The sequence below is a fragment of the Hermetia illucens genome, chromosome 1 (genome assembly GCF_905115235.1).
Source record: "Hermetia illucens chromosome 1, iHerIll2.2.curated.20191125, whole genome shotgun sequence".
NCBI lineage: Eukaryota > Metazoa > Arthropoda > Insecta > Diptera > Stratiomyidae > Hermetia > Hermetia illucens.
This window is the reverse complement of record NC_051849.1, coordinates 7,148,854-7,174,250: the sequence shown is the minus strand read 5'-3', so window position 1 is coordinate 7,174,250 and position 25,397 is coordinate 7,148,854. Positions and strand designations below refer to the sequence as shown.

The following is a 25,397-nucleotide window of genomic DNA, read 5'->3' as shown; positions in this document are numbered from 1 at the left end:
CTCGCCGGCAAGTAGCGTCAACCACTTCAAACGCAATGTACTGATCATCACTTGCCGAGAAGTCTCCTTGGAGTCGCCACCCGTCCACCGATGATGCCAGAGACTCCGACGCAAAATTGATGTCAGGAATGCTTCCTTCACAACCTGGGCGCCAAAACGTTGGCGTGGATCCGGTGTTTAAAACTACGAGCCCGGTTCTCGCCGCCACTTCCAGAATCCGTTTCCCTCTGGAGTCTGACTGAGGCATGCCCCATTCAAGAGCCCTGGCGGCGAGGGTTGCCACCGTCTGCTGAAGTTCAGCAGACGACTTGCAGAAAGAAGAAGTGCTTTCTGGAAGTCGCTGCAACCAGAGCTTCGTCTCACGCAGCGGTTGGCTCCATTGCTCCGCCAGCTTCTTGACTTTCACCCCCCTACCCACAGGTAGGCGAGCCACTTAGGCGGATGAGTTTCACTTCGTAACGAATTGCATCATTCCCGTACGGAGCTCGGTGGAATCCTCGCTGATCAGCTTGCGTCTCTACAGTTCAATTACCATTATTGTAAATGGCATTCTATTGATTCAGCTCAAAGAATGTTTCCTCGATCCCCAAATTGTGAATGGAACCCCGATTACTCTAGTCCCAGATCACCGGGTTTTCCTAAATTTGCTATCTCTACAACATCCAAGGTCTTTAATTCGCACAAGCGTCCTTTTCCAACTTTTTATAATGGCTTGTATTTGACAGCTCTGTAGCATCATCCAAATCGGGAAGCCAAGAATTTTCTTTGCAAAAAGGATATAAAAGGATATATGCAAAGGTTTAATTATGTCTTATAGATAGAATTTTCAAAAAAATCAAGGCGACAAAGTAGTTTAGATACTCCTTCTTGTCATACAACTAATCATAACTTGAAAGTCAACATTGTTGCAAAGGTTCGGCCCATTCATACCAATATGCAGGAGTTAATTGGTATAACTCTCTGAACTACAGTCATAATGACCCTAGTTCGAAGAAGCATTCGTTCATGGTCAAAACGATTAAGTGACTACGTTTGAAAACTTCTTGGGCTGAGTTGCTGATACTCATCGTGAAGTTTACCCCGACGCTGTCCATCCCAGGAAGTCTCACCAATTTGCGACAGTTGCGAAACTAAAAACAAAGGCTCGGTTCCCTCCGTTGAGGAATCAGACTACACTCGTGATTACAATATGATATTCAGTTGAAAGTTTTGGCATGCAATTAAGATACATATTTTATGGATGTGGTGCAAGGATTCAGATATTCAGATGTTTCATGGATATGTGTTAATAAAGATTTAAATTTAGTTTAAAGTGCCAAATCTTAACGGATTGCCAATTGGAAGCACATAAGGCCTCAATAGACGCCCATAAGCTTCTAATATTGATGCTGGTACTAAAATGTATTTATTATCTTTTATCTGGGCCATTGGTGAGTTCTTTACCTGGTTTGGCTTTCATTATATTCAAAAGTAAATAAGTAGCCAAGTTTAGTTGGCTCCGAAGCGCGTAGTGCTACTGTTCCAACACAGATTACAACACCTGAATAAGAATCTTGAGTTGAATATTTCCATGCACAAGTTTTCTAGTATCTTTTATCTGTAATCGTTTTTCTTGGCCATAGCATAGAGGATGGTCTTAAAAATATGGCCAAGACTATGCCATCACGAAGAGCTGAAAGTAAAACAGAATAAACAGAGTCACACACCTTCCCAGTGCGGGGCAATAATTGTCCAAGGCTGGCGGTCGAGAGCAAAAGTTAATTATTGATAGACCAATTAAACAATATTTATGACAACTGCAATTGGTTCGATTTCCGTTACTAAAACGCTTTCCATGAAAGACTTGCTCAAGGTAGTTTTTGGTGTGGTCTTGCCAATGTATGGGAGTTTGGCCAACTCCAACCAGTAACTGCGTCGCTCTTGACTATTATTAGTGACTATTATTGTGCCGCGGGTCATCGTTTAGACTTGACTCCTATGTAAACTTTGGAGAGCCCCTTCTATTTGCTTGTCGTGAGGTCCGCCATCACAGTACGCTGAATAACGAACAGAAAAACGCTAAACACAAACGAAACGCAATACAGAAAAAAATTGCTTGTTTGTTTGACAACAATTTTTTTTTACCTCCTCCTGTTTTGGATTTATAGATTCGAATTCGAATTCGATTGCTTCCAGATAGGTTGTAAGTTGAAGCTTAGGAGCAAATAGTTTAGATTCTAACTTCCTATGAAACGTTGCGTGCTGTGAGGAGATTCGACGTCGCTTTGGAGCGTTCGTTAATACATATATCGAGAAAAGATAACGAAAGCCGTTAACGGTCAATAGTCGGTGAAGTAACGCATAGTATCGGTTTCCTTCAGCTAAAATCCTTCGAAGTTTGATCTTTATCTGTGCGGAAATCTGTGCTGTAACGAATATACATATATGGACAACATGTATGCCGGTTCTTGAAGTTTAATAGTGAAATGGTGGGATATGGGTTTCTTATTTAATGGTACCGAATAGTGGTTAAAAAAGTGAAATTATTTAAAGACTTGCTTGTTTCTGTTTTGATTGTGGATTACTTTTGGAAAACCGTTTTTAGTACTACCAAACGGATAATGATACAAATACAGTTAAAGTCAATGGTTCTTCTAAAAAAAATTTATTTTAACTTTTTATTGTACATTTTTTCAACCTCCTCGTTGGAGAGGAATACTTTGTTTCATCCCCCAACAGAAAACATGTGACAAGTCCTGCTGGAAACTGTAGAAATTGTGATTCCCTATTCCCAAATATACATGTGTATTTATTCAGATGCCCAATCAGGAGCATCCCTTCCTTTTTTATGTGATCAAAGGTTGCTTGAAATCAGGGAGCTGGGGCTGAATATATGCAATATTCAAAAGTAATTGATAATAATACGAATACCTTGAAAAGGGTTACACAGGAATTAACCTATTAGACTACCTCCATAGAATTGGCATCTGCTCCGACAGCTGTCTACTCTTGGTAGTTCGGCCGTTTGACAAGTTCCCACATCTAAATATAAACCCATTTTTACCACGCAAACAAATTCCAAAAATTTTCCAGGATTATACATTTGTTCCTAGAAGTTTGAAATTGACTGTGAGTTGCCTGGTTTTTTGACATCTAAAGAGAAAAATATTCCCCTGGAAAATCTAGTAATTAATTAATAGGGATAATAGTGCCGTGAAACTTATAGACCAGCATTAAATCTAGCAATGTTCTTGTTGCCCACTTGTTGCCAACTGCTACAACCATTGTCCGGTTGGCAACAGGTCGGCAACATGAACCTAACTAGGCTTGAAACTGGCTTTGGAAGTATCTCGCTTGATATACGCAAATAAGATAATGTAAAATTATTCCACGAAATATAATAGGTGAGATGTGCCCTGATTGACAGTATAATCCTGTCCATCTTGTTTTTCTTTAGCTTTTATTCCTTTCGGTGTCGTGCTTTCTGGGCTCGACTAGACAGGATTCATCACTTTTCTCCGTCATCGGTCCGAATGAAGTGGAGACATTCTCAAATCAACATCTAGCGTATCAAACCTTCGTTGTTGCAGTTTATCTAGGATTTTTTGACCAGCGTGAATTACATGACTATATCATCGAAGGCCACCCTCGTACCAATTTTTTCATAGAGGCTGTAACCCCAGATCCCGGAGGTTCTCACTTCGGATGTGACCACTAATCCAATGTCTTCGTCTCAATTATCCCGATATGCCGTTTAATGGGACGACAGAGCGAACAACACTGCCTACGAAAGATTTTTTTTTTAGGGATTGAGGAGTCCTAAGTCCGTATCCAGTCAATGTCAGGCCGGACCAAATGGAGAGCAACTTGCTCCCACTCTTTATGGTGCGCGGATTCCTCTTTTTGGGTTAACACCCAAAGTTCAAAAATGAAAAGAGGGACGAAGACGGCTACGGTTTTTTACCAGGGCAGAGGCAACTCATCAGACGCTGCCTCACCTCTGCCACCTCTGCCCAGCGTGACCGAAGCGGCTCGAAGGTGTTGTACCCTCGCTTTTATAATTCGTAAAACACAACAAGTGTACGAATAATATTCAGCGTAAATCGGTCCATAGTTCGGACCAAAACTTTGCCGGAGTTAGACAATTTCCTTTTAGGGATTGAGGAGTCCTAAGTCCGCATCCATTTAATGTCAGGCCGGACCAAATGGAGAGCAACTTGCTCCCACTCTTTATGGTCCGCGGACTCTTCATTTTGGGTTAACACACAGTTCAAAGCCGAGATTTTCCATTTGAACCATTCGTTGATGCGTTGATCACAAAAGAGGCCAATGGCTCGTCTTCTTTTTCTACCATAGATATTGCCCTCATAAACTTTCCGGGGTGGATCATCCTCATCGATACGGATTAAGGGGGTCATCCCGTGTGAAGGTCGTCTTTTTTGCCTTTTTTTGAAAAATTATTTTGAAGGAAAGGATAGGAACGTGATTTTTTCACCATATGTTTATTGATATCTCTAGTATATATAATACATTTTTCAGCTTGATATCGTAGCTAGTTTTTGGAATACGTGTCAATTTATGCACCCAAAGTTGTTTTTCTGCTGCCACGCTGGAGGGCGCTGAGTTTATCTGAGGAAACAAAAATTTTAATGTGGACAATATTCCACGGTCCGTAAACTAGGATAATTAGAAAATATTAAAAGATAAATTTTTGGTGGGCTTTTAAACTTAATTTTTTGGATTTTGGTGTTTTTTTACGGCTTTTTTTATGAATAAAAAAAAACGACCCGTCCGATTGCAATTATCCTAGTTTGCGGACCGTAGAAATATGTATTAAAGAAGTCGTGAAAATTTCCAAGAATTTGGTTGGATAGATTTTGAGCTATGGTGGCAGCCGATTATCAAAATGCAGTTTCGAGAAAAACGCATTTGAAAATTTAAATGTGATTATCAACAGTAAAATTTTGACTCACCATTAATCTGCTATACCTGGTCCATAGAGAGCACCCTCCGTTTCTTCAAAAAAGTCTTGTAAGGCCGATTGTTGCTCTCTGGTTTCAATTCTGGCTCTTTTAGCGAGGTCAGTCGATCGTCGTTCGGACCGCCAAATTCGCGCTTCATTACGGCGGTCGGCATAAACCTGACATATGTGACCAACCATGAGGCATTATCTGTCTCATACATAAAAAGGGAGATATCACACAGTGCAGCAATTATAGAGGTATCACGTTGCTGAGTACCATCTATAAGATATTCTCCTCTATCGTGCTAGGCCGGATAGCCCCATACGCCCAGAACATCATTGGCCCATACCAAAGAGGCTTCACTTCAGGCAAATCAGCAACAGATCAGATTTTCTCTGTGCAGCAAGCGATGGAAAAGCTGTTGGAATATGGACAACAGTTGCACCATCTGTTCATCGACTTTAAAGCCGCCTATGATAGCATAGCCAGGGTAAAACTGTACACGGCCATGAGAGAATTCGGTATCCCGACGAAATTAATAAGACTGACTAGGCTGACCCTGACCAATGTGCGAGGCCAGATAAAAGCAGCAGGATCACTCTCGAGACCATTCGACATCAACAACGGTCTACGACAAGGGGATGCGCTATCATGCGTCCTCTTTAACCTGGCCCTAGAGAAAGTGATCCGTGATGCTGAGGTAAATGCAAGAGGTACGATCCTCTTCAAGTCCACCCAACTACTGGCCTATGCTGACAATATCGACATCATGGGAAGAACCACCCGAGACGTACAAACTGCCTTCATCCAGATCGAGCAGGCGCTGATTGGCGCGAGATCTTGGGCTGCACATCAATGAAGGCAACACAAAATATATGGTGGCAACGTCAACACCGAAGACGAATCAACCAACAACATCAAACCACATTGGTCAAACACAAACACGAAGAAGAATAAGGATAGGAGAATACAACTTTGAGACCGTTGACAATTTCTCCCATCTAGGGTTGAAAATCATAACCGATAACAACTACGATGATGAAATCCGCGCACGGTTGTTGTCAGCCAACAGAGCCTATTTCAGCTTACAAAGACTGTTCCGCTCGAAATGTCTCACCATAGGGTCAAAGCTCTTACTGTACAAGACTATGATCTTGCCAGTCCTCATGTATTCCTCGGAAACTTGGGTTCTTAGCAAGAAAAATTGCGAACTCTTGGCCGCGTTCGAGAGAAGAATCCTCCGAAGAATTTTTGGCCCCCTACATGAGGATGGACGATTCCGTAGCCTACACAATGACGAAATCTATGAGCGATACCATGACCGTCCGGTTGTGGATAAAATCCGGCTCAATAGGTTACGGTGGGCGGGTCACTTAATCCGTATGGATGAGGATGATCCCGCCCGGAACGTCTATGGTAGAAAAAGAAGACGAGGCAGACCCTGGCTAAGATGGAGCGATGGCGTGGGTCAGGACGCCAGACAGCTTTTAGGGATATCGAATTGGTGGACCTCGGCGCAAAACCGGGATGTCTGGAGCTCCTTATTAAGGCAGGCCTAGACCGAATACCGGTTGTTACGCCGTTGATGATGATGTGATCAACTTGACATCCCATTGTCACTAGGATTTTGAGAATGCCATTGAATCCTTCATTGAAAATAATTACAGCCAGAAAAGTGGCTATTTCTACGATCTTGGCCCCAGAATGAAGGTGTTCAAGAGCGAAAGTCCAGATCAATGCATTTGGTGACTCATTCTTATTCTGGGTCTCTGCTCCTAAACATCTGTTCAAGAGATCATCTCGTGACAAATCTTCGTAGATTGGTTTGATGACTGTTTGAACTTCTTCAGTCAAAGGTGCCTTCTCGTGGTGGAAACTATCCAGTTCTCCTTTAGCTTCCGCTTTGCGCCATTTGCACCAACTGTCCTCACCTGCTGGACAATTTCGATGCTGAGGACTTTCGTCTGTAGAACATTTATGGAGGAAAGTTGCCCAAATTTCTTGCAGTTTTCCAGCTCCTTTTCCACGAATGCCTTTGTGATTCTTCTTTGCATTTCTAAGCCGCGTTCCCATTCTTTTCTCGACATGTCCTATGCATTCCTTTTTTACTACTACGTATCTTTTATTATTTGCAGACATTTGCAGAAAAAACGGAGAAAACTCCAGCAAAATCCAATATATGATATACAAAACTTGTCGCAATTGGAACATCCATGTTCATGCTTGCTAAAAGTTTCTTTGCTGATGTTGATGCGAAGTCCTTTTTCTTCTCTGATAAGTATCGATTCCTATGAAATACTCGTTTTTAGTGCGAACATGACGTTGAACGTTAAAACGATCTTCCTTCGTACGATCCATTTAAAAAAATCACTGAACACACAAACAGCACAACACTTATAACAAAGTATAACTGAGTAAAGCTTGAAAGCCTTTCAGTGCTCACTCTAGACGGGATTATCCTTTTTATTCCAAACAGCAAATAAGTTGAGACAATTGATTGGTTTTCCATCTTTTTATATTCATACCTGTGTTCGAATTTATAAGGCTGAGGTAAAAAACTAACAGGTAAAAAAAAGATTCGATGCTCTTTCTCATCGAGTACTCTAGCCGCGGCTGCAAACTCCTTACCTGTTTAACCATGTAATTTCTGAAGGACTCGGAATATCGGCAAATCCCTTTGCCCACATATTCTCCACTATATATAGATACAATTGATGCAAAAATCGATTTCTCCAACCCGACACACGGGATGACCCCCTTAACTTTCTCGTTTGAGAGGAATACTATGCCTCAGCACCCAACAAATGGAGGCTGCAGAAATTGTAATTTTCTATACCCGCATATATGTGTGCTTATTCAGATGCCCAATCAGAGGCATCCCTTCCCCTGCGACAGGTTGGCAACAGGTCGGGAACACAAACCTAACTAGACTTAAAACTGACTTTAGAAGTATTATATCATGCTTGAAATGCGATAACAAGATTATCAAAAATTGTTCCACAAATTATAATGGGTTAGGTATCTAAATTCCAGTACTACTTGACATTTAATCTGGAACCTGAAGGTGCTTTAATTGACAGTATGATAAAAAAAGTGTATATTCCTTCTTTTTCTTTAGCCTTTGTCCCTTTCTGTGCTGTGCTTTCTGGGCTCGACTAGATAGGATTCGTTACTTTTCTCGGTCATCAGTCCGAATAAAGTGGAAAGTTTCCTTTTAGGGAGGAGTCCTAAGTCCTCATTGATTTAATGCCAAATTGGACCAAATGGAGAGGAACTCTTTATGGTCCACAGACTCCTTTTTTGGGTTAACATCTAAAGTTCAAAAATGAAAGAGGAACGAAGATGGCTACATTTTCGTACCAGGGCATAGGCAACTCATCAGACGCTGCCTCACCTCTGCCTTGGGAGCAGCGCGACCGAAGCGGTTCCTAGGTGGTCAGCTTTGGTCCGAACTATGAGCAGATTTACGCTGAATATAATTCGTACCCATTATAGAAGACAGGATGCAATACCTGCGAGCCGCTTCGGTCACGTTGCTCCCAGGGCGGAGGTCAGGCAGTGTCTGATGCGTTGTCTCTGTCCTGGTACTTAACCGTAGCCGTCTTCGTCCCCCTTTTCTAAATGGAGAGGTTCTTAGCTAGTGATTTGTGGCTGTTACCCCAGATCGTTTGCGAATGTTTTCATTTTGGATGTGATCACTAGCCTAATGTAACGTCTTCATCTCAATTATAGCGAAACGTCATTTATTGGCACGACAGAGCGAACAACTCTGCATGCGGGAGATTTTATATTTAGGCCGTTCGTTGATGCATTGATCAGAAATGACGCTAACTGTAGAGCCTCACTCCATCCAAGTTGCACTGATTACTGAGGTCGGTGTTCAAATACTCCATTTTTTTTCAGATTCAGTCGCGGACCATATTACATGACATCATCGTCCAACTTTTGAATACGTTGATCGACGTCAGTCTTGTCAAAAGCTACGTAATCCCATATAAAGCTGGGATGGTAAATTGAACATTTTTTTCTTTTTCTCTATTGGATCGATCGTGCTAAAAATGATAAAAAAATTAGATTAAATAATTTACTGAGCCAGAGTTTTGAGTCCTAGCTCTGCGCTTTTTAGAAATCAGATGATCTGTCAGACTGAGAACCTTTGTTTTGTTGGTATTTATCTTCACTCCAACTCTACTTGCGTCTCTTTCCAAATTTACAGCCATTTGCCAAAGGTCCATGACCCGGCGAGAAAGCAATGAGATGCCAGCTGCGTAGTCGAGGTGTTTAAGGAAAGATGCTATTGTCCATTGAACCCCTTCGCATCCTCCGGACAAGGCAGCATGAAAAACGTCATCGATAACAGGAAGAGATAATATTGGTAATAAGATGCAACCCAGGCAGACTCCGCTTTGCACCTCAAAATCCTCGGAGACTTTGCCTCGGTGCAGCACGTAACATTTTACGCCATCATAAGGTCCTGCCTGCGAAGAGCATTCCAGATATTCTCCCTGTTCACGTTATTGAAAGCTTTCTCGAAATCAATGAAGAGCAGGTGAAGCGAAGATCTAAACTCCGCGCGCTGTTCCAAGTAGATCCGTAGGGTGTTTAGGGGGTGAATGAAGGAAGTTCCGGAATGGAAACCAGCCTGTCCTGTGTCGATGAAACTTTTGAGATGTTTTTTGATGCGTTCCAGAATTATTTTATTTATTATCTTTCGACATCAGGGAGCATACTAGTTGTCATACTTAAACGGGTCTTTGGAATCATGAAGATCATCCCCTTCTTCTTGTCTGAGGAGGGTCTTGCATTCCCAAGATTTCCGTACGAGTGGAAACAGAAGATCTGCAGTAGCCGCAGGTGCTGCGATAGACAACTCTACGAGGACATCGTAATGCGCAGTGTCTTTACTCCTTTTGGGTGCATTGATTGTCGAAATTACTTCTCTTCTGTTTGGAAGAACAGTCTGCAACGGTATGCCACGATGACTAGCCATTTCATCTACAGGAACTCCACCGTGATACGGTTAAGAACCGTGGTGAAGGATTCTTTTCACCTGTTCAGTTGCTCGCCATCTTGGTTAATAGGTCGAGCTTTGACGTCCTTTATGGGGCTCTCGAAAGATTTGCGTCCATATGCAAGTACTTTCATGATAGGGTATACGCTTCTGGAATCATTGCAGTCTGCGGCATCTTCCTGGTCAGTGCAATAGCAAATTCTCTCTTGTGACTGCGTACATTATGCTGAATTTCTCGGGATTTCGGCCGGCGCGCCCTTCGAGAGGTGGTCGATGACCTGTGTAGTACCCGAGAAAAGAACACTTTTGGTGCCAGCCTAATCCTCATCGATATTCTCAGGTAGGTTACGTCATCCGATCAGCAAGATAGTTCTCCCGTTGTCGAATGACAGCTAGATCAGCGGTCGATGTTGAACTTAGGGGTCGGAGCTCCCCAACCATGCAAGAAGTAGTGGATGCAACACGTAAGCGAACGTAAGCGAATATCGCTCGGTTGTGTTCGCCTTTCGCGTTTCGTTCTTGTTCAGCAAACATTTTTATCGGATTACCTCATTTTACTACGCATATGCATATGACTTGTATGGAGTCCTTATCGAAATGTTCCATGATGTAATGGTTTACACGACTTCTGATGAGGATTGCTGAACCTTCCATTTTATGTTGGCTAATAGAGCTCATTTATTTACAAAAAGGTTTTGGAGAATCTGTCGGCTTTTCCATCATTTCTTGCATCATGTTTTGCATTGATGCCGTAAATTGGTTCATGTTCTGAATGATTCGTACCATTATTCCTAGATTCTAGATTAGTTGTGGATTCAGTACCCTGTCTTGATTCGGGACGATTGAATTTCGCAGCATCAGAATGAGACAAGGTCGACTGGGTTTTAGCAGGCAAGTCCGTTCGGAACGTGGGAAACAGTGTTTGGATTTCCTTTTATGGGTTTTTTAGTTAGTGGTCGATGTCTTTGGATCACTTCAGTCTACACCGCACATCCCCTGTAATTGACGTAATGCACAGCACAGCCCCATCTGTCAGTGCTCCTCAGCATCTCTTCGACAATGTTGTCTGGAGAGAGATTCCTTGTGTCTGTCTGTTCCAATAGAAAAAAATGTGTGGCGGTCGTCGTCCACAACTTCAGTACAAAGCACACAATCCGGAGATCGTGACTTTCCAATCTTGCGCAGGTAAGACTAAAACTAAAACCTTCATGCCCTCTTTAGAACTGGGTAAAGAAATAATCAGTCTCACCATGTTTCAGATTCAGCCACGCACCTAAGCTGCCGATGAGTCGCGCAGTCCATCTGCCTCTAGTTTCATTTTGCCAAGAGAGTTGCCCATCATCCAGAGGGCATTGCCGTTCTTCACGAGCAACCACCTCCCTTGGCTCTTCTCCTTTACGCTTGTATATCGCATTACGCTCCTTAGCAAGAAAGGCAACGGGATCACTCCCACAATCACAGCCGGTTCAGGGACAGTGCAGTACGCAAACTCCTTGACTCCTTGCCAAGAGCGTCAGTCCATACCTCTGCGTCGTAGAGCAGGACAGACTGCATTGGACTCATCAGGAGTTTAGCCGGAGTTTAGCTAGCCGACTTAAGGCCGAATCTCCAGGTGCAACCTTGTTTGCTGCTACTTTAATGTACTCAAAAAAGCTAATTTTTGAGTCAAGAGATTATCGACTCGATTACCGACTCGCCGGACGATATGAGACGCAGGGTCGAAATTCTGTTTTTAGTCAGGCTGACTACTTTAGTTTTTTTCAGTACAACGACATCCACGGCTTACATGACGGCATGAACTGTCAATCTCCCTGCTCTAAAACTGAACTGCCGTGGAGATAAGTTCCTGGCAGTAAGTATCAATTCAACGAGTCTACTTCTGATCAGCTTTCCAAGCACTTTAGCGGCAGTGTCAAGCATACAAAGTGGGTGGTATGAAGACGGCAACTCAGGGTTGCCTTTCCCTTCGCTAATCATCAAGACTCGCCACCTCCCAACGACAAGGGAAAATGGCCTCTTTCAGACAAGCGAAGAATGCGGCGAGCTGTAGCTGATGTTCGAACACCAGTTTGTGTACCTCTGCTGCGATACCATCAGCTTCTAGCGCCTTCTTGTTTTTCATAAAAAGGACTGCCACCTCCAACTCTTTTATAGAGAAAATTGGGCAGTCTTCGGTGCTTTCCGATCGGATGTCATCATCCCGTACGGAATGCGTAGCGAATAGTGCGCGTTAAATGCGGGTCATCTGCTCGGCCTTAAGTGAACAGAGTTTTTGCAGAGCCCCAATTTTTTGGGTTACCAGTTTGTAACCAAGTCTCCACGGGTCCCCATTTACTTCGTCGAATAGATCTTGCCACCAGCGAGCTTTACTTTTGTTTATTGCGCTGCGGAGTCTCCTTTTGGCTAACCTATACTCTGTGATGATGGTACATGCCTCCTCCGGTCGTGTAGACGTTGTGTCAAGCGGTGGAGACTGTAACATTCCTTTCGGAGCTCTGCAAGTTCTGCGTTCCACCAATATATAGAAGGTTTGCCACGTCTTGATGCCTTCCTGCCATGAAAGCTCGGCAATCAGTCGTTATCAGGTTCATGACTGAATTTGCGACAGTTTTAGCCGCAGCGCCACCGCTAGCAGGAGTACCCTCCACCGCGTCCACACATGTTCCAAGAATTTCGATAAACGTTCCATACATAAAAAGAGCACTTGAGAGCACCCGAGAGTTTGCGTCAACTACTTCGAAGACAATGTGTTGTCGCTTGCCGAGATGTCTTCCTGAACTCGCCACCCGTCCACCAGCGAAAACAAAGACTCCGACGCGAAGATTACGTTGAGAATGCCTCCCTCGCAGCCTGGGTGCCGGAAGGATGGAGTGAATCTAGTGTTTAAAACTGCAAGTCCTGTTCTCCCCGCCATTTCGAGAACTAATTTCCCCTTGGAGTCTGGGGGAGGCATGCCCCATTCAAGTGCCCTGGCATTGAAATCACCCCCGAACAGTATCCGCCTCTCTGTGCTCAAGATACCGTTCTGCAAATCATCAACCCTACGTCGAAAGTCCGGCATCGTCTTATTCTGTGTTAGATAGACACTAAAAACGTTGCCGAATCCAAACAAAGCCATCCCCTTGGCCTCGGGCTAGAACCCTAAGGTGGGTGCTGTCCCGAGCCCAAATGGCAGCGGCACCTGATATGCAAGGGTGCCATGAAGCTGGGTCCTTATTTCAGTGCCGCTCACTAATGACCGCTTAATCGGCTTTTCTCTCCGCAGCGAACTGTGCTAGCAACTCGTGAGCGCTTGAAATTCGGTGCTTATTGATTTATAGGATGCGAATCATTAGTTCTGCTCTGAAGACTGGACACCGCCTCGAGCCCGCAGTATGCTCTGCATTCTCATCAGACACATCACAGTCCCTACATAGGACACAACTCTCTTTCTCGTTGCAGGTGTTCGCTTTATGGCCTGCCTGACAGCATTTACGACATGTTGCCCTTCTATCATGTCCCTGGCACGTTGTAGATGATTTCCGCGATCCGTTTAGGGCTTGCTGTGTTCTCATCGGGACGCGCGGGTGTTTCTGCTTTTCTCTTACTCTCCTTGTCCGCCTGTAGTACAAAATTCTGTCCAGGCGCTCCTTTAGCTCCATCAGCCCGTTTTTCATCCCTTTACTGATGTTTTTCTGGAAGAACGTCGAAGATCTCATACGCTTCTCAAATGCCGCGCAATTCTTAATAAGCCTTTCTTCTTCAACTTTCACCAGAGTAGTCGACAGCGCTCCCACTCGGCTTATATTCGAAACCATTTGATTAGCTTCAGCAGTTTCCACTGTGCCTCTTCCTGCATCAAAAGCACTGCATGGTACTGTCTGAGCTGCCATGTCCGTCGCGTCACTTTGTGAATATTCTTCTCTGTTTGCGCATCCCGACCTCGGGGACGCCATTTCTCGTATCTTAAGCGACCCGTCAAGGATCGTTGACGACCCCTGAGAGGGTGTGATTGGCAGTATGGTTTTACTGCAGTTGCCGCATCTTTTGGCAGGGGGACTTCCTTGTCTAATGGGCATTTAGCTGTAGGCTATAAGTCACTGGCACTGGGAAGTTCATGGTATGATTTGGTATACCCAAACTCTTGACAGTTAAGACATTGTATAGGCCCGTTCCTTTTCATCGGTTCCTCAACTGTTATCCTCCGATATAAAAGGTATTGCAAGTTATAAATAGGACGCGTTTCACTTTTACTAAGTTTCTTAGGTTCCGGGTTCAGCTCGACGTTAGATAGTGGTACTCTGAATCGGTTCTGAAGTATGCCGAATACTGATTTTCAGAGATTTAGGGTGGGTCAATTTCAGGTTCAATGCCTTTAATTACTACTAGTAGCCCTTTGCTACTTTTAAGCTGGAATGTGTAGTATTTTTTCTTTGAAAAATCAAAGTCCCTGATGACTTACGACAGTCGCCTTCACTGTAATCCTGGATTTTTGTCTAGTTCAATCTTCCGGGTTAAGGAATTAACCATTACTTATCGGTTGGTCCTTAGTGTTTTTTGTTTGGATGTATTAACCACGAAGTCCGGAAGTTTTTGGTCTATTAAGGGTAACTTTGTCACTCGACATTCTCACCGAGTAGTTTAGTTTCTGTCCCCTAGATACTCTTACAGGAATTTTCCTAAATTTGTTCTTATTATAAAATGAAAAATTTGGAAGTCATCTACTAATAAGATAGCCCTAGATAGCATCAGATGCTTCAACTTTATACTATCACTTCCTTCATTCAATTGGCCATAAAAGCTAATGTATAATATTATAATAATGTGAATGAAAGTTATGCATATTAAATTGATTGCCTCCTACAACTCATCTGAAAAAAAAATTGTGTAGAACTATTGAATTACGGAGCCCGTCCAAAAGTGTAAGTTTTAAATGGCCATTGTATTGTTCAAAATGAGCGTTAATGGCTAGATGTGACCGAATCCAATGTGTGCGGTAATTGTATTTATTCAAATGGTGTCTTTGGCATAAAAATAATCTTCTATTATTTATCTGATCGGCAAGACAGTAAGCTGGCACCTCACCAAACGATTCCAATGCCTCACAATCGCAATAGAGCGCGTCATAGCGATGCACATGATAGGGGGGTGGAAGAATGGTTCATACACCCACAAACTACGGCACGTATCAATCACGAGACATTGTGTAGACAATGTCGCATTACAAATTTACTAATTGAATATCCAAATTATTTGGTGAAACAATGTTGATGATAGTAGGCACATGTTTGATGTATTATAATTAAAATGTGTAGATTTCTGTATTGTATCGTTATCTGAGAAGGGTAGTTCCGATTCAAAGCAGCTCACGATAGCTAGGACTCTGATCTGAAAAAAGAAATTAATTTACAGTATATGGATCTATACCTACATCATGTGAACAACGATAATCACATCTACCATTTTGGTTATATATTCCGCAATAAAAGCTTTCAGATACGTTGTGATTCTCTCCAGATCTCTCCAGTGAGGTACTCTTTTCGAATCTTTCTCGTGTCCTTGTTAGTAAAATTTAGAATGTCTGGTTTGCAGTTAAAACTCAATCTGACTCGCCATAAACCATAACAGTCACAGAAACGTGACAAATGCATAAAAATGTTTCGAATTTTGCGGACATTGTGGAGGAACCCGTGCTCGAAATTCTCGCATTTCCATTGTATCCGAAATTGCGTAACGTCTAAGGCAGAAGCTCTTTAGCACGTGCCTCAAGTCGTCTTTCCATTAGCAATTAATTTGCTCTACGGATCAATGTGATGGCCGATCTTAACATTGGCACCAGTATCAAGGAGTTCCTACCCAATTAGCTGCCATATAAACACTCCAACCTTAACACCCAACTAATTAACTCTATCGTCTACACCACATAAGCCCTCTAAGCCGTAACTACGTCTAATGAGTTATTCTGCGAGAAAATTAATCGTTTATTTAGTAATGTCGCTGGCATATATGCATTAATGTAATCTACGCTTACAACATATACGCAATCGATACATCAATCGGTCTGGGACGCAAGAAAATGAGATTGGAATCATTCATTGAATGTGACTAATGACATGGAGTCGTGAATTCAAGCCTGAACTGAATAATAAGCAGCAAATGTTTCCGAGAAAATCAATTGTAACCGGAGGACCACACAGATTTTATTAATAATTTATTCCATGTCTATTTCGAAAAGAAATCAATTCAGATTGGGTTGTACTAAGAATCGATTCTGAAATAGCCAGAATATTTGTTGGTAAACACTCACCAGACGCGGAGCGAAATCCGTGGAAAGTCCATTACCATATTTTCGGCCCCATTTTAATCTGGGAAATTTTAGAACTTTTTCTTTTAAATTCACCGCGGGACTACGAGTACTAAGTTGTCTGTGGGTCTGTCTACCCACTCCACCCTAATTGATACCCCCTACCCCGTGGAACCACCTTTAGGTATTACATCATGGGGCGGGGTTAGCTTACTTTAGCTAAGTCTCCTTTCGTCTACCCGCGGGGTTCGTAACCGCGTCTTCCTCACTTCTTCTGCTTTTCGCAATTTATCCTGGATTATCCTGGACACTGGAAGAAAACGTGCGTTGGGTCCTCTGGGACCCGGTAGTTTGGACAATTAGGCGAAATGTCCAATTTAAACCTGTATAGGTATTGACGGTACCCTCCATGGCCGGTGAGAAACTGGGTGAGATTATAATTGATCTCCCCATGCTTTCTCTCCAGCCACTCCCCGATGGAAGGGATCAACCTGTAAGTCCAACGACCCTTTTCTGACTGGTCCCATCGCTGTTGCCATCTGCTTATGGATCTCTCCCTTTCAGCTTTTTTCACCTGAGATAAGGGAGAGATGGACCTGGTATTATAAATGTTCAATATTTCGGTTGCCAGGATGTCAATCGGCATCATTCCCGAGATGACGTCTGAGACGGTCCTGAAGGCAAAACACACCCTTAGGGATGTTCTTCTGTAAACCGTACTCAATTTATGTGTATTGCCTAAAACCTGCAGTGCTTTTCCCCAAACTGGGACTGCATACAGCATGATAGAGCTCACCACCCTGGCTATGAGTAGCCTGCAAGTGTGCCGCGGGCCTCCTACGTTCGGCATCATCCTTGCCAGAGCAATACTCGTGGTGGATACTCTTTTACAAGTATGCTCTATGTGCTGCTTAAAATTTAGTCCTCCGTCTATCATCACCCCCATGACGAGGACCGCTTCCGTCTTTTCCTCCTCGAGTGCCAGTCCAGCAGTCCCTAACCAAGCCTTAACAACACTGATTGCTTCGCTTGAATACAACTCAGCATCCTCGAGATGCTTTGCAACCACAACCAGAGCTATATCATCGGCGTAACCCACCACCGTGGCTTCCTCCGGAACCGGAAGGTTAAGTACATCATTATACAGGATGTTCCACAGTAGTGGGCCTAATACAGAACCCTGTGGGACACCCGCGGAGACAACGTACTCTTTAGGTCCATCATCGGTATTATACCAGAGTGTCCGCTCTTTCAAGTAGCTATCGATAATAGCGGCGTGGTAGGTGGGAACACCAATCGTCGCCAGAGACTTTCGTATAAGGTTCCAATTGGCCGAGTTAAATGCTTTCCTCACATCCAGGGTCACCACCACACAATATTTGCTGGTACAACCCCTTCCGTGAATTGCATTTTCGGCCAAGCCAGCAAGCATTTTGATGGCATGAATGGATGATCTGGCTTTACAGAACCCATACTGCCTATCTGAAAGGTCCCCTTGGCTCTCGACGACTGGAAGTAATCTATTATAAATGACCCGTTCCAACATTTTCCCCATAGAAGACATATGGGTCTATAGGAGGACGGTTCCCCTGGAGGTTTGCCAGCCTTAAGCAGCAGCACCAGCTTCTTCCGCTTCCATGATGCAGGAAAGATACCCTCCGACATGTACGTTTTGAACAGCTCCGCGAACATATCCGGTCTATATTTGACGGCAAGTTTGAGGGCCTTATTGGGTATGCCGTCAAGACTCGGGGCTTTACTGTCGCCTATTCGACTGCAGATCTCCATCAGCTCGTCCCTGGTGACTGGTGGAATCGGCGTCATATTCAGGGAGCGCTGGAAGTTGTCAGTACCCCCCTCTTGCTGGGGAAATAACCTCTGGGTTATTTTCAACAAGAGTATAGGGCAACGTGATCTGCGGAGACGATCGGCCTCTGAATCGTCCTGTCACGATTTTATAGACGCTACCCCACGGATTTATGTCCGCTTCCAAACAGAGCTCCTTAAAACATTCCCTCTTACTCCGCTGGATGGCGAACTTGAGATTCTGGCGAGCTTCGCTATAGGCATGCTCCTTTTGCCCCTGATCGGTCCTACCTATGGCCCTCTGAGCCGTTCGTCTGGCTCTGTGGCAAATCGATCGAAGGCTGGCAAGTTCATTATTCCACCAATATTTGGGTCTTCTAGTATAGGCATCGACGTGTCACATGCTTTAGAGATGCTCTGTGTGACATGGAGAACTCTATCGGTGGAAGTGCCTGCTTTGCTAGGCAAGTCTAGCCACACCTCCATTAATGTCTGCCCATCCATCGCTTTGGCAGACCATGGTGTTCTTCTGGATTTCGGCTTCCGGGGTGCGGGTATCCTGCCTTGTGTCTGTCTGTCTGTCTGTCTTTTTTTTCGACGTTGGAAGGTGAAAAGGTCCTAAACCTACTGCTGGCGCCTGCCATGCAGTTATGTGAGACTTCTACTCACTAAAACCATCTCCTTCTCATTCCACTCGCCCCACGGAACTCCTATAAGGTATTGCGTCGCGAGGCTGGATCAGCTTTTAACTGCGGCTCATTATGATTCTCCGCCTTCCTTGTTTCCGTTATAGTTCTTCCTGCCTAACCTGTTGATGAATAATTCTGGCAAAAAATCGGAGGCTTGAAAAACTTTCAGGAAAAATCCAGACAACTTACATGATAGAATAAAAACAAAACAGAAACGAAATTTTCTCTCAGAAATAAAAGGTAACTCTGGCAAAAGATCTGTACCCTTAGATACAACACCTTATGCCTTCTATTGCCATGCGGACTTCAACACCATTGATCTCAACAGTTCTTGCTAAGCACAAAAGACGGAACGCTAGAGGGTCAGACGAGGATGCAGGTCACGTCAGGGGTAGCAAAAGGATCCTAGGGTCGGACGTCTGGAACGCTATCTATGATAGTCTACTTAAATTCGACATGCCTTCTAGTCGCGCCTGGTCGGTTATGCAGGTGATGTCGTGGCGCTTGTTGCTGGGCTCATTCTTGAACAGGCGCAAAGCAGACTCTTCATATTGATGCGACGGGTAAGCGGATGGATAAATACCCATGGTTTCAACCTTCCACTGGAAAAAACCGAAGTAGTCATCCTGACTAAAAAAGGAATTCCGACCCTGCGTCCCATATCGTTCGGCGAGTCGATAATCGAGTCAAAACCAGCGGTAAAGAACCTCGGGCTGCCTCTTGATGCAAAGGTGAGCTTTTTTGAGCAAATCAAAGCAGCAGCGAACAAGTCTGAAACAAGTTTCGGCGTTAAGTAGGCTAATGGCAAATATTGGGTGTCCTACGTTCTAGCACGTCTCCTGATGAGTTCAACGCAGTCTGTCCTGCTCTACTGCGCAGAGGTATGGGTTGACGCTCTTGGCAAGAAGGTATATCGCGAGCGTCTCGCTCAAGTACAGAGACGGGGAGCTATGCGGGTGGCGTCTGCGTACCGCACTGTCTCTGAACCGGTTGTGATGGTGATCGCGGGAGTGATCCCCGTTGTCCTTCTTGCTAAGGAGCGCTATATCCATAGCCATTTACAAGCGCAAAGGAGATGAGCCAAGGGAGGTGGTTGCTCGTGAAAAACGGCAATGCACTCTAGACGAGTGGCAGCTGTCTTGGCCAAATGAAACTAGAGGCAGACAGACTGCGCGACTCATCGGCAACTTAGGTGAGTGGAAGCATGGTGAGACTGACTTACCCAATCTTTAAGTGGTCATGGAAGTTTTCAGTCTTACCTGCACAAGATTGGAAAGGCACGATCTCCGGATTGTGTATTTTGTAATGAAGTTATGGACGACGCCCATCACACTTTTTTTTCTTGTGGAAGAGTGGGATGCGATTCGTCAGCAGTTCTATTTAAACACAGGGGACCTCTCTCCAGACAACATTGTGGAAGAGATGCTGAGGACTGCTGACAGGTGGAGCCGTGTTGGCGATTACATTCGGGTCCTTCTCGTTTCTAAGAAGATAGAGCTCGAACGGTGGAGGAACCGGATGGCAGGGGTTCCTTGAATTAACAGTTCTCTTCCTCCTCTTCCCTCCCGTTGGTGAAAGGAATTCCCTGATTTGAAAGCTCCGCAAGGCGGAAGAGTTCTGGGACTAGGGGAGTCCAACACTCTGTGCGTAAATGTTCTTATGTAAACTGGTTGAATGAAAAAAATTTACACTCCATCGTCACCAACGGCGCAACACCCGGTATCCGGTCTAGACCTGCCTTAATAAGGAACTCCAGACGCCCCGGTTTTGCGTCGAGGTTCACTAATTCGATATCCCTAAAAGCTGTTTGGCGTCCTGGCCTACGCCACCGTTTCATCTCAGGCAGGGTCTGCCTCGTCTTCTTTTTTTGTTATAGCTGTTGTCCTTATAGACTTTTCGGGTGGGATCATCATTTGTTAAGTCTCCGAGTAATACATAAGGAGTGGCAAGATCATAGTCTTGTACAGTAAGAGTTTTGACCCTATGATGAGACGTTTCGAGCGGAACAGTTTTTATAAGCTGAAATTGGCTGTTGGCTGCCAACAACCGTGTGCGGGAAAGACCAGCCAGCTCCTCAGATTGGACGGTGGCCTTGATTAGCATAGTGAGCATATCAAGATATGCGTCGCCTAGGGAGCCCTTAGGAAGCAATGATCTGGGTGCCGCCCTGATGATGTGCATGTTCGTGTAGAGACTGGTTATCCTGTCTCGGAGACGTCCGTGGCACAGGTCGATGAAAAGCCCGTGATGGTAGAGAGCATCCGCTCCCAAAATAGTCAGTGGAAGGACCGGCGTAGCCCGAGATCGCGGATGAGCAGTTGAGTGCCGACGGTCGAAATGCGTGTTCGGTTGCCGGCTTGCAATGTCAGGCTTTGCTTTTGAAGGGGTTTAGCTGCGTACCGCTTCGGGACGATGAAGAGGACAGTGCCTGAGTTGACTAGGATGTTACGCCGGCGATGGTCGCAGCGTGCATTGCCGGCGACTCTAGTTTCCCTGGGAATAGGGAGAGTTTTGGGGAGGAAAACTGCAGGGTTTCCTGCAACGTATATCCAGGGTGTCATATTTGTTCTAGTACCAGGAATACCCTGTCCTGGGGTTTGGTCCCGGAGTTGCCGAACGACTACGCTGATGACGGAGCGCTTGTGACTCAGAGCGCCTCCCGTAGTTGCTGGAGGAGGTCGCGGGTGTGTGTGGTGAGCTGGGTCAGTGAAAAGTGTATGGCCGATAACTCTTCGACTACATCCTGGAAATGGTGGCTGATTCAAGCCGGCGGCGGCGAACATATGATGTCCGATATTTCACTGACGGTATCCATATCCAAGGCGGACAGGGTCAGGCTGTACCGCGTAGTATCCCTCGTGATGCCATGGATATGGAATGCTCGTCGCGCCGCTCGGCGTCCCTTTGCGCTGCCAGGCGGGTGTCCGTACCGATGCCGCGAACGCAAACTATAGACGGGGTCATTTTCCTGATTGAGAATTCAGTTGATTTAAGATTGATGTTAGGATCTGTACGCGGGTATATGCCACGGAAATGAGGGCCAAATAACAAAATCGCAAGGTTTAATCAAACCATTAGATTCACTTTACGAAGCTCGGGTATCCGTGTGGATGCGCTGACGGGCAGAACGTAAGGGAGCAATATCGATTCAGGAGGAAAAGCTCGCGCCGGGTCAGCACTTGCTTCCGCCGAGACTGCCGCGCGGACGCCGGAAGCAGTTGAGGTGGCAGATAAATGAAATTAACAATTTTTCTAATTCAAATTAACAACTTTCCATACCAAATTCACGTATTTCAAAATCAAATTCACATCTTTTCAAATGAAGTTAACGTTTTCCCTAGTCATATTAACGATTTGCCAAATACATTTAACATTTTTTCAAGTTAAATTTATAGGATCACATTATTTCATAATACAAAAAAGGCTGTGTATGAAAGTGGACTATAATTCAATCCTGTAAATTGCATTTGGAAAAATGCCAATTTTATTTGGAAAATCGTTAATATGACTTGGAAAAAAGTTAATTTCATTTGGAAAAATGTGAATTTGATTTGAAAAGACGTCAATTTGGTGTGAAGAGCCATTAATGGGAAAGAAGTTAATTTCATTTGGGAAATTGTGAATTTGATTGTAAAATATGTGAATTTGATGCAGCCAGCTATGAATTTTATTTAGGAAATCTTTTGGAAAATAGTTAATTTGATCTGGATTGTTGTTAATTTGTTGTGGCAATTCTATACCTCACTGCCTAATAATTTCGTTTCCTGAACTGACCTGTTTGATGAATGCTCTAAGAATGCCATTTCTGGGTAGGAAGTGTACTTTCCAGACCTTTGTTAGGTTTTGAAGAGTCGAGTGGGCGACTGGGCCAAGTGGCGAGAAACCCATCTCGTGTTTATGAATTGCATGTATATAAGAGGGCAAACAATACACGGTTCCACTTCGGTTAAGCTGTTCCTAGGGTAGAGGTGGTGTAGCACCAGATGAGTTGCCTGCGCACTGAACGAAACCGCCAGTCGCCCATATTTTTTTTACGTTCCAGGCTCCGTACTCATAACCCTTTTTCCGTTGCCGTAGTCCCATTTGTATTTTCAATCCAATCCTAGGTTCAGTTTTGAGTTCCAAGTCAATATTATACTGTGACCAGGTTGTCAATCTGACACATAATTCTCAACATAGAGGACCAGCGTTTTACGGTGCGCTGAAATCGCCATTCACCTTCTCTACTTTGCATTGTCTAAGCATTGCCAGTGTGGATATGAGAAAATGCTTGCAATAACGAAGTAGTGGCTGAAGGTTACAGTGTCGAATCTGCAAACTACCCAGGGACAATATACTACCTTTCAATTTCCAGATACCTTTCTGGCCCAAAAAATTCCAGCTTTGGATCCGAGGTTGTATCTCTGGTGTATGGATTTCTTGTTGTTTTGAAGTTGGTCTTTCAGGCTCAAGTGGACAAAAGAAAAGGCTACAATTTTTTCTCAACATGGTTGTTGGGGTTGTTGGGGTTATCCAGCCCAACAAAATGATTATCGATTAATATTAATAATTATTGTTATTTATGTGTTTGCTATACTCCTCACGTGTAGGAAATTTCCGGAGAAATTTTCCAAATATCTGGAATATTTACCAAAGGAAAATATTCTATCGTTCGACCGGTAGTATGCAGATAGATTTCTGGGAAAGAGTACATGATGACATGCATTTTCAACAAAGAGAATTCCGGCCTCAACAATTTCCAGTGAAATAACCCATGCAAGTTTGCGGTGGTACCGAATATCAAACGTTGGCAGATGTTGGGTTTTTGCTCTGTGGAAAATGTTGCATAGTTGAATACTCTTAATTGAATCCCGCCGAAGGATGCTTTTCGCTCTCTCTAAAGTAGTTGGTTAGAGTAGGCAAGTAGAGAGACATATTCGCTGTAGATATTTCTCGAAATCAGAAAGGACGTCATTGTTACGAAGGTTAAAATAGCAAGGCTCAATGGCAAAAAGTGGAGAGATTTCCCTGCCGATTGGCGAAAATTTGATGGGTCATGGATCCATGTATCTAAAATGGTATGAAGACCATGAATCGCATTTCCATAGATACACCCACTATGCACTGGGTTTCATTGTTCGGGTGTTTTCAAATGGTTGGAACTATGGAGCCTGAAGGGAACAAGAGATTCGAAAAACCAACAAATGAATTATGGAGAAGTGATGAGTGGATACAAGCATATGCAGCATCTGAACTTTAGCCTTCAACTGCATACTTTAAGAACCCATCGAAGCAAATCATTTTCCCTTAACGCTTAACTTTCCCTATTGTGCGTTTTGTAGAGGAAAAATTGCTCTTATAACTTTCCCACAACTTCGTTGCGTTCAGAGTTTTCCATGAATCGATACATTTAAATCTTGAAAATTGTCTTGGAAATGTATTCATTGGTATTGGGGAAACTTTAGTCTCCGCAGAAAACTGGGTTAAACATTCAAATGGCGTAATAAATTTCACTACAACATGTTGCATAACAGCAACCCTATAAAGTAGCCAACATAGTATTTCCACAGAAGGAGGTCAGCTGAGAAAATGCAAGATAAAATTTATGCCGAAAATGGAAAAAGTGATAGAAAATGGTGTTGAGAAAATTAAATCCAAGAATGGACCAGAAAACAAATCAATTGAAATGTATTATTAAGGACTGTCGCCTTTATAACGTTCACCATCTGTGAACGCTACGATAAAAGACCATCCAAGGATTTGTGGTACTCGTGGGTTTACGATTTAAAATTTCGATTTAATATTTTATTATAAATGTTGGTGATTATCGTGCCTGGAAGGAGACTCTACCTCGTCGATAGTAACTCATCGGTTTAGTGTATTTGCCAAGGAACTAAGAGAACACAGGAAGCAGGATGGTACGACGGATCGACATCTCTGTTCTTGGAAACGATTTGGTAATTATTCACTTTAATATTTGCTGAGGCTATCCTTTAAATTTCTAGGAAAATGTAAGGAGACATGGGATCATAGACGATTACAGAGGAATAAAAGGAGACCCATTTATTCGACAGCCCATCCATTTATATTCACAATATCCTTAAGGATAATTTCAAGTCCTATGACATTTAGCCCATCCAGGCCCATATGTAAACTCTTCCAGGGATATTTTTCCAATATTTTTCTATAATGTAGGGCTGAAACGCTAGACTCCTTTATACCCAAAATAGAGTAATTATCAGAGTAAACAAGACCCTTAGTATATCAGGTCCTTTCTATCCTTATTAGTTCCTATGACCAAGCTATTATAGACAAGAATAGAGTATGTAGATAACTGAGTATCTGAATGAACGAGAATATTTTTCAGATTTATATGAAAGCTTTCATCCCCTGGGGCTCACTTATTAATGCCGGAATAACATGCAAGTTGTAGACGAATATTGACAGATTATTTTGTAAATATAATAATATTTGTTTCGAACTTTCATATTACTTTTGGAGACACTAAATCTTTTCATTATTATTTCCTAAATTTGGAAATTTTTACGACCGGTCCTGTCAGTACAGTATCAGCACGAAAGCTCAAGGACCCAGCAACATGACGTTGTGGTTTATCAAGTACCGAATCTGGAGGGTTCGGGACGCCATCCAACTTTGGATGTGGGCCCAAAGCCGGGGGGATAACT

General features: G+C 43.6%; 1 protein-coding gene across 5 annotated transcripts in view; it reads left to right on the top strand.

Moving 5' to 3' along the window:
* The window catches only part of LOC119647233 (cyclic nucleotide-gated cation channel subunit A), a 142,024-nt gene that overhangs the window by 32,045 nt on the left and 84,582 nt on the right, over positions 1 to 25,397 (top strand). The window contains exons 1-2 of one of the 5 annotated variants that reach the window (XM_038048092.1): positions 2,109 to 2,468; positions 24,282 to 24,668. The exons of 1 other annotated variant lie outside the window; for it this stretch is intronic. In XM_038048092.1, coding sequence (XP_037904020.1) covers positions 24,627 to 24,668 — 42 coding nt within the window. In that variant the 5' untranslated portion in view covers positions 2,109 to 2,468; positions 24,282 to 24,626. Of the gene's footprint in view, positions 1 to 2,108; positions 2,495 to 24,270; positions 24,669 to 25,397 lie in introns of those variants that run through there. 3 more of the 5 variants (XM_038048090.1, XM_038048091.1, XM_038048093.1) reach the window with 3 other exon arrangements.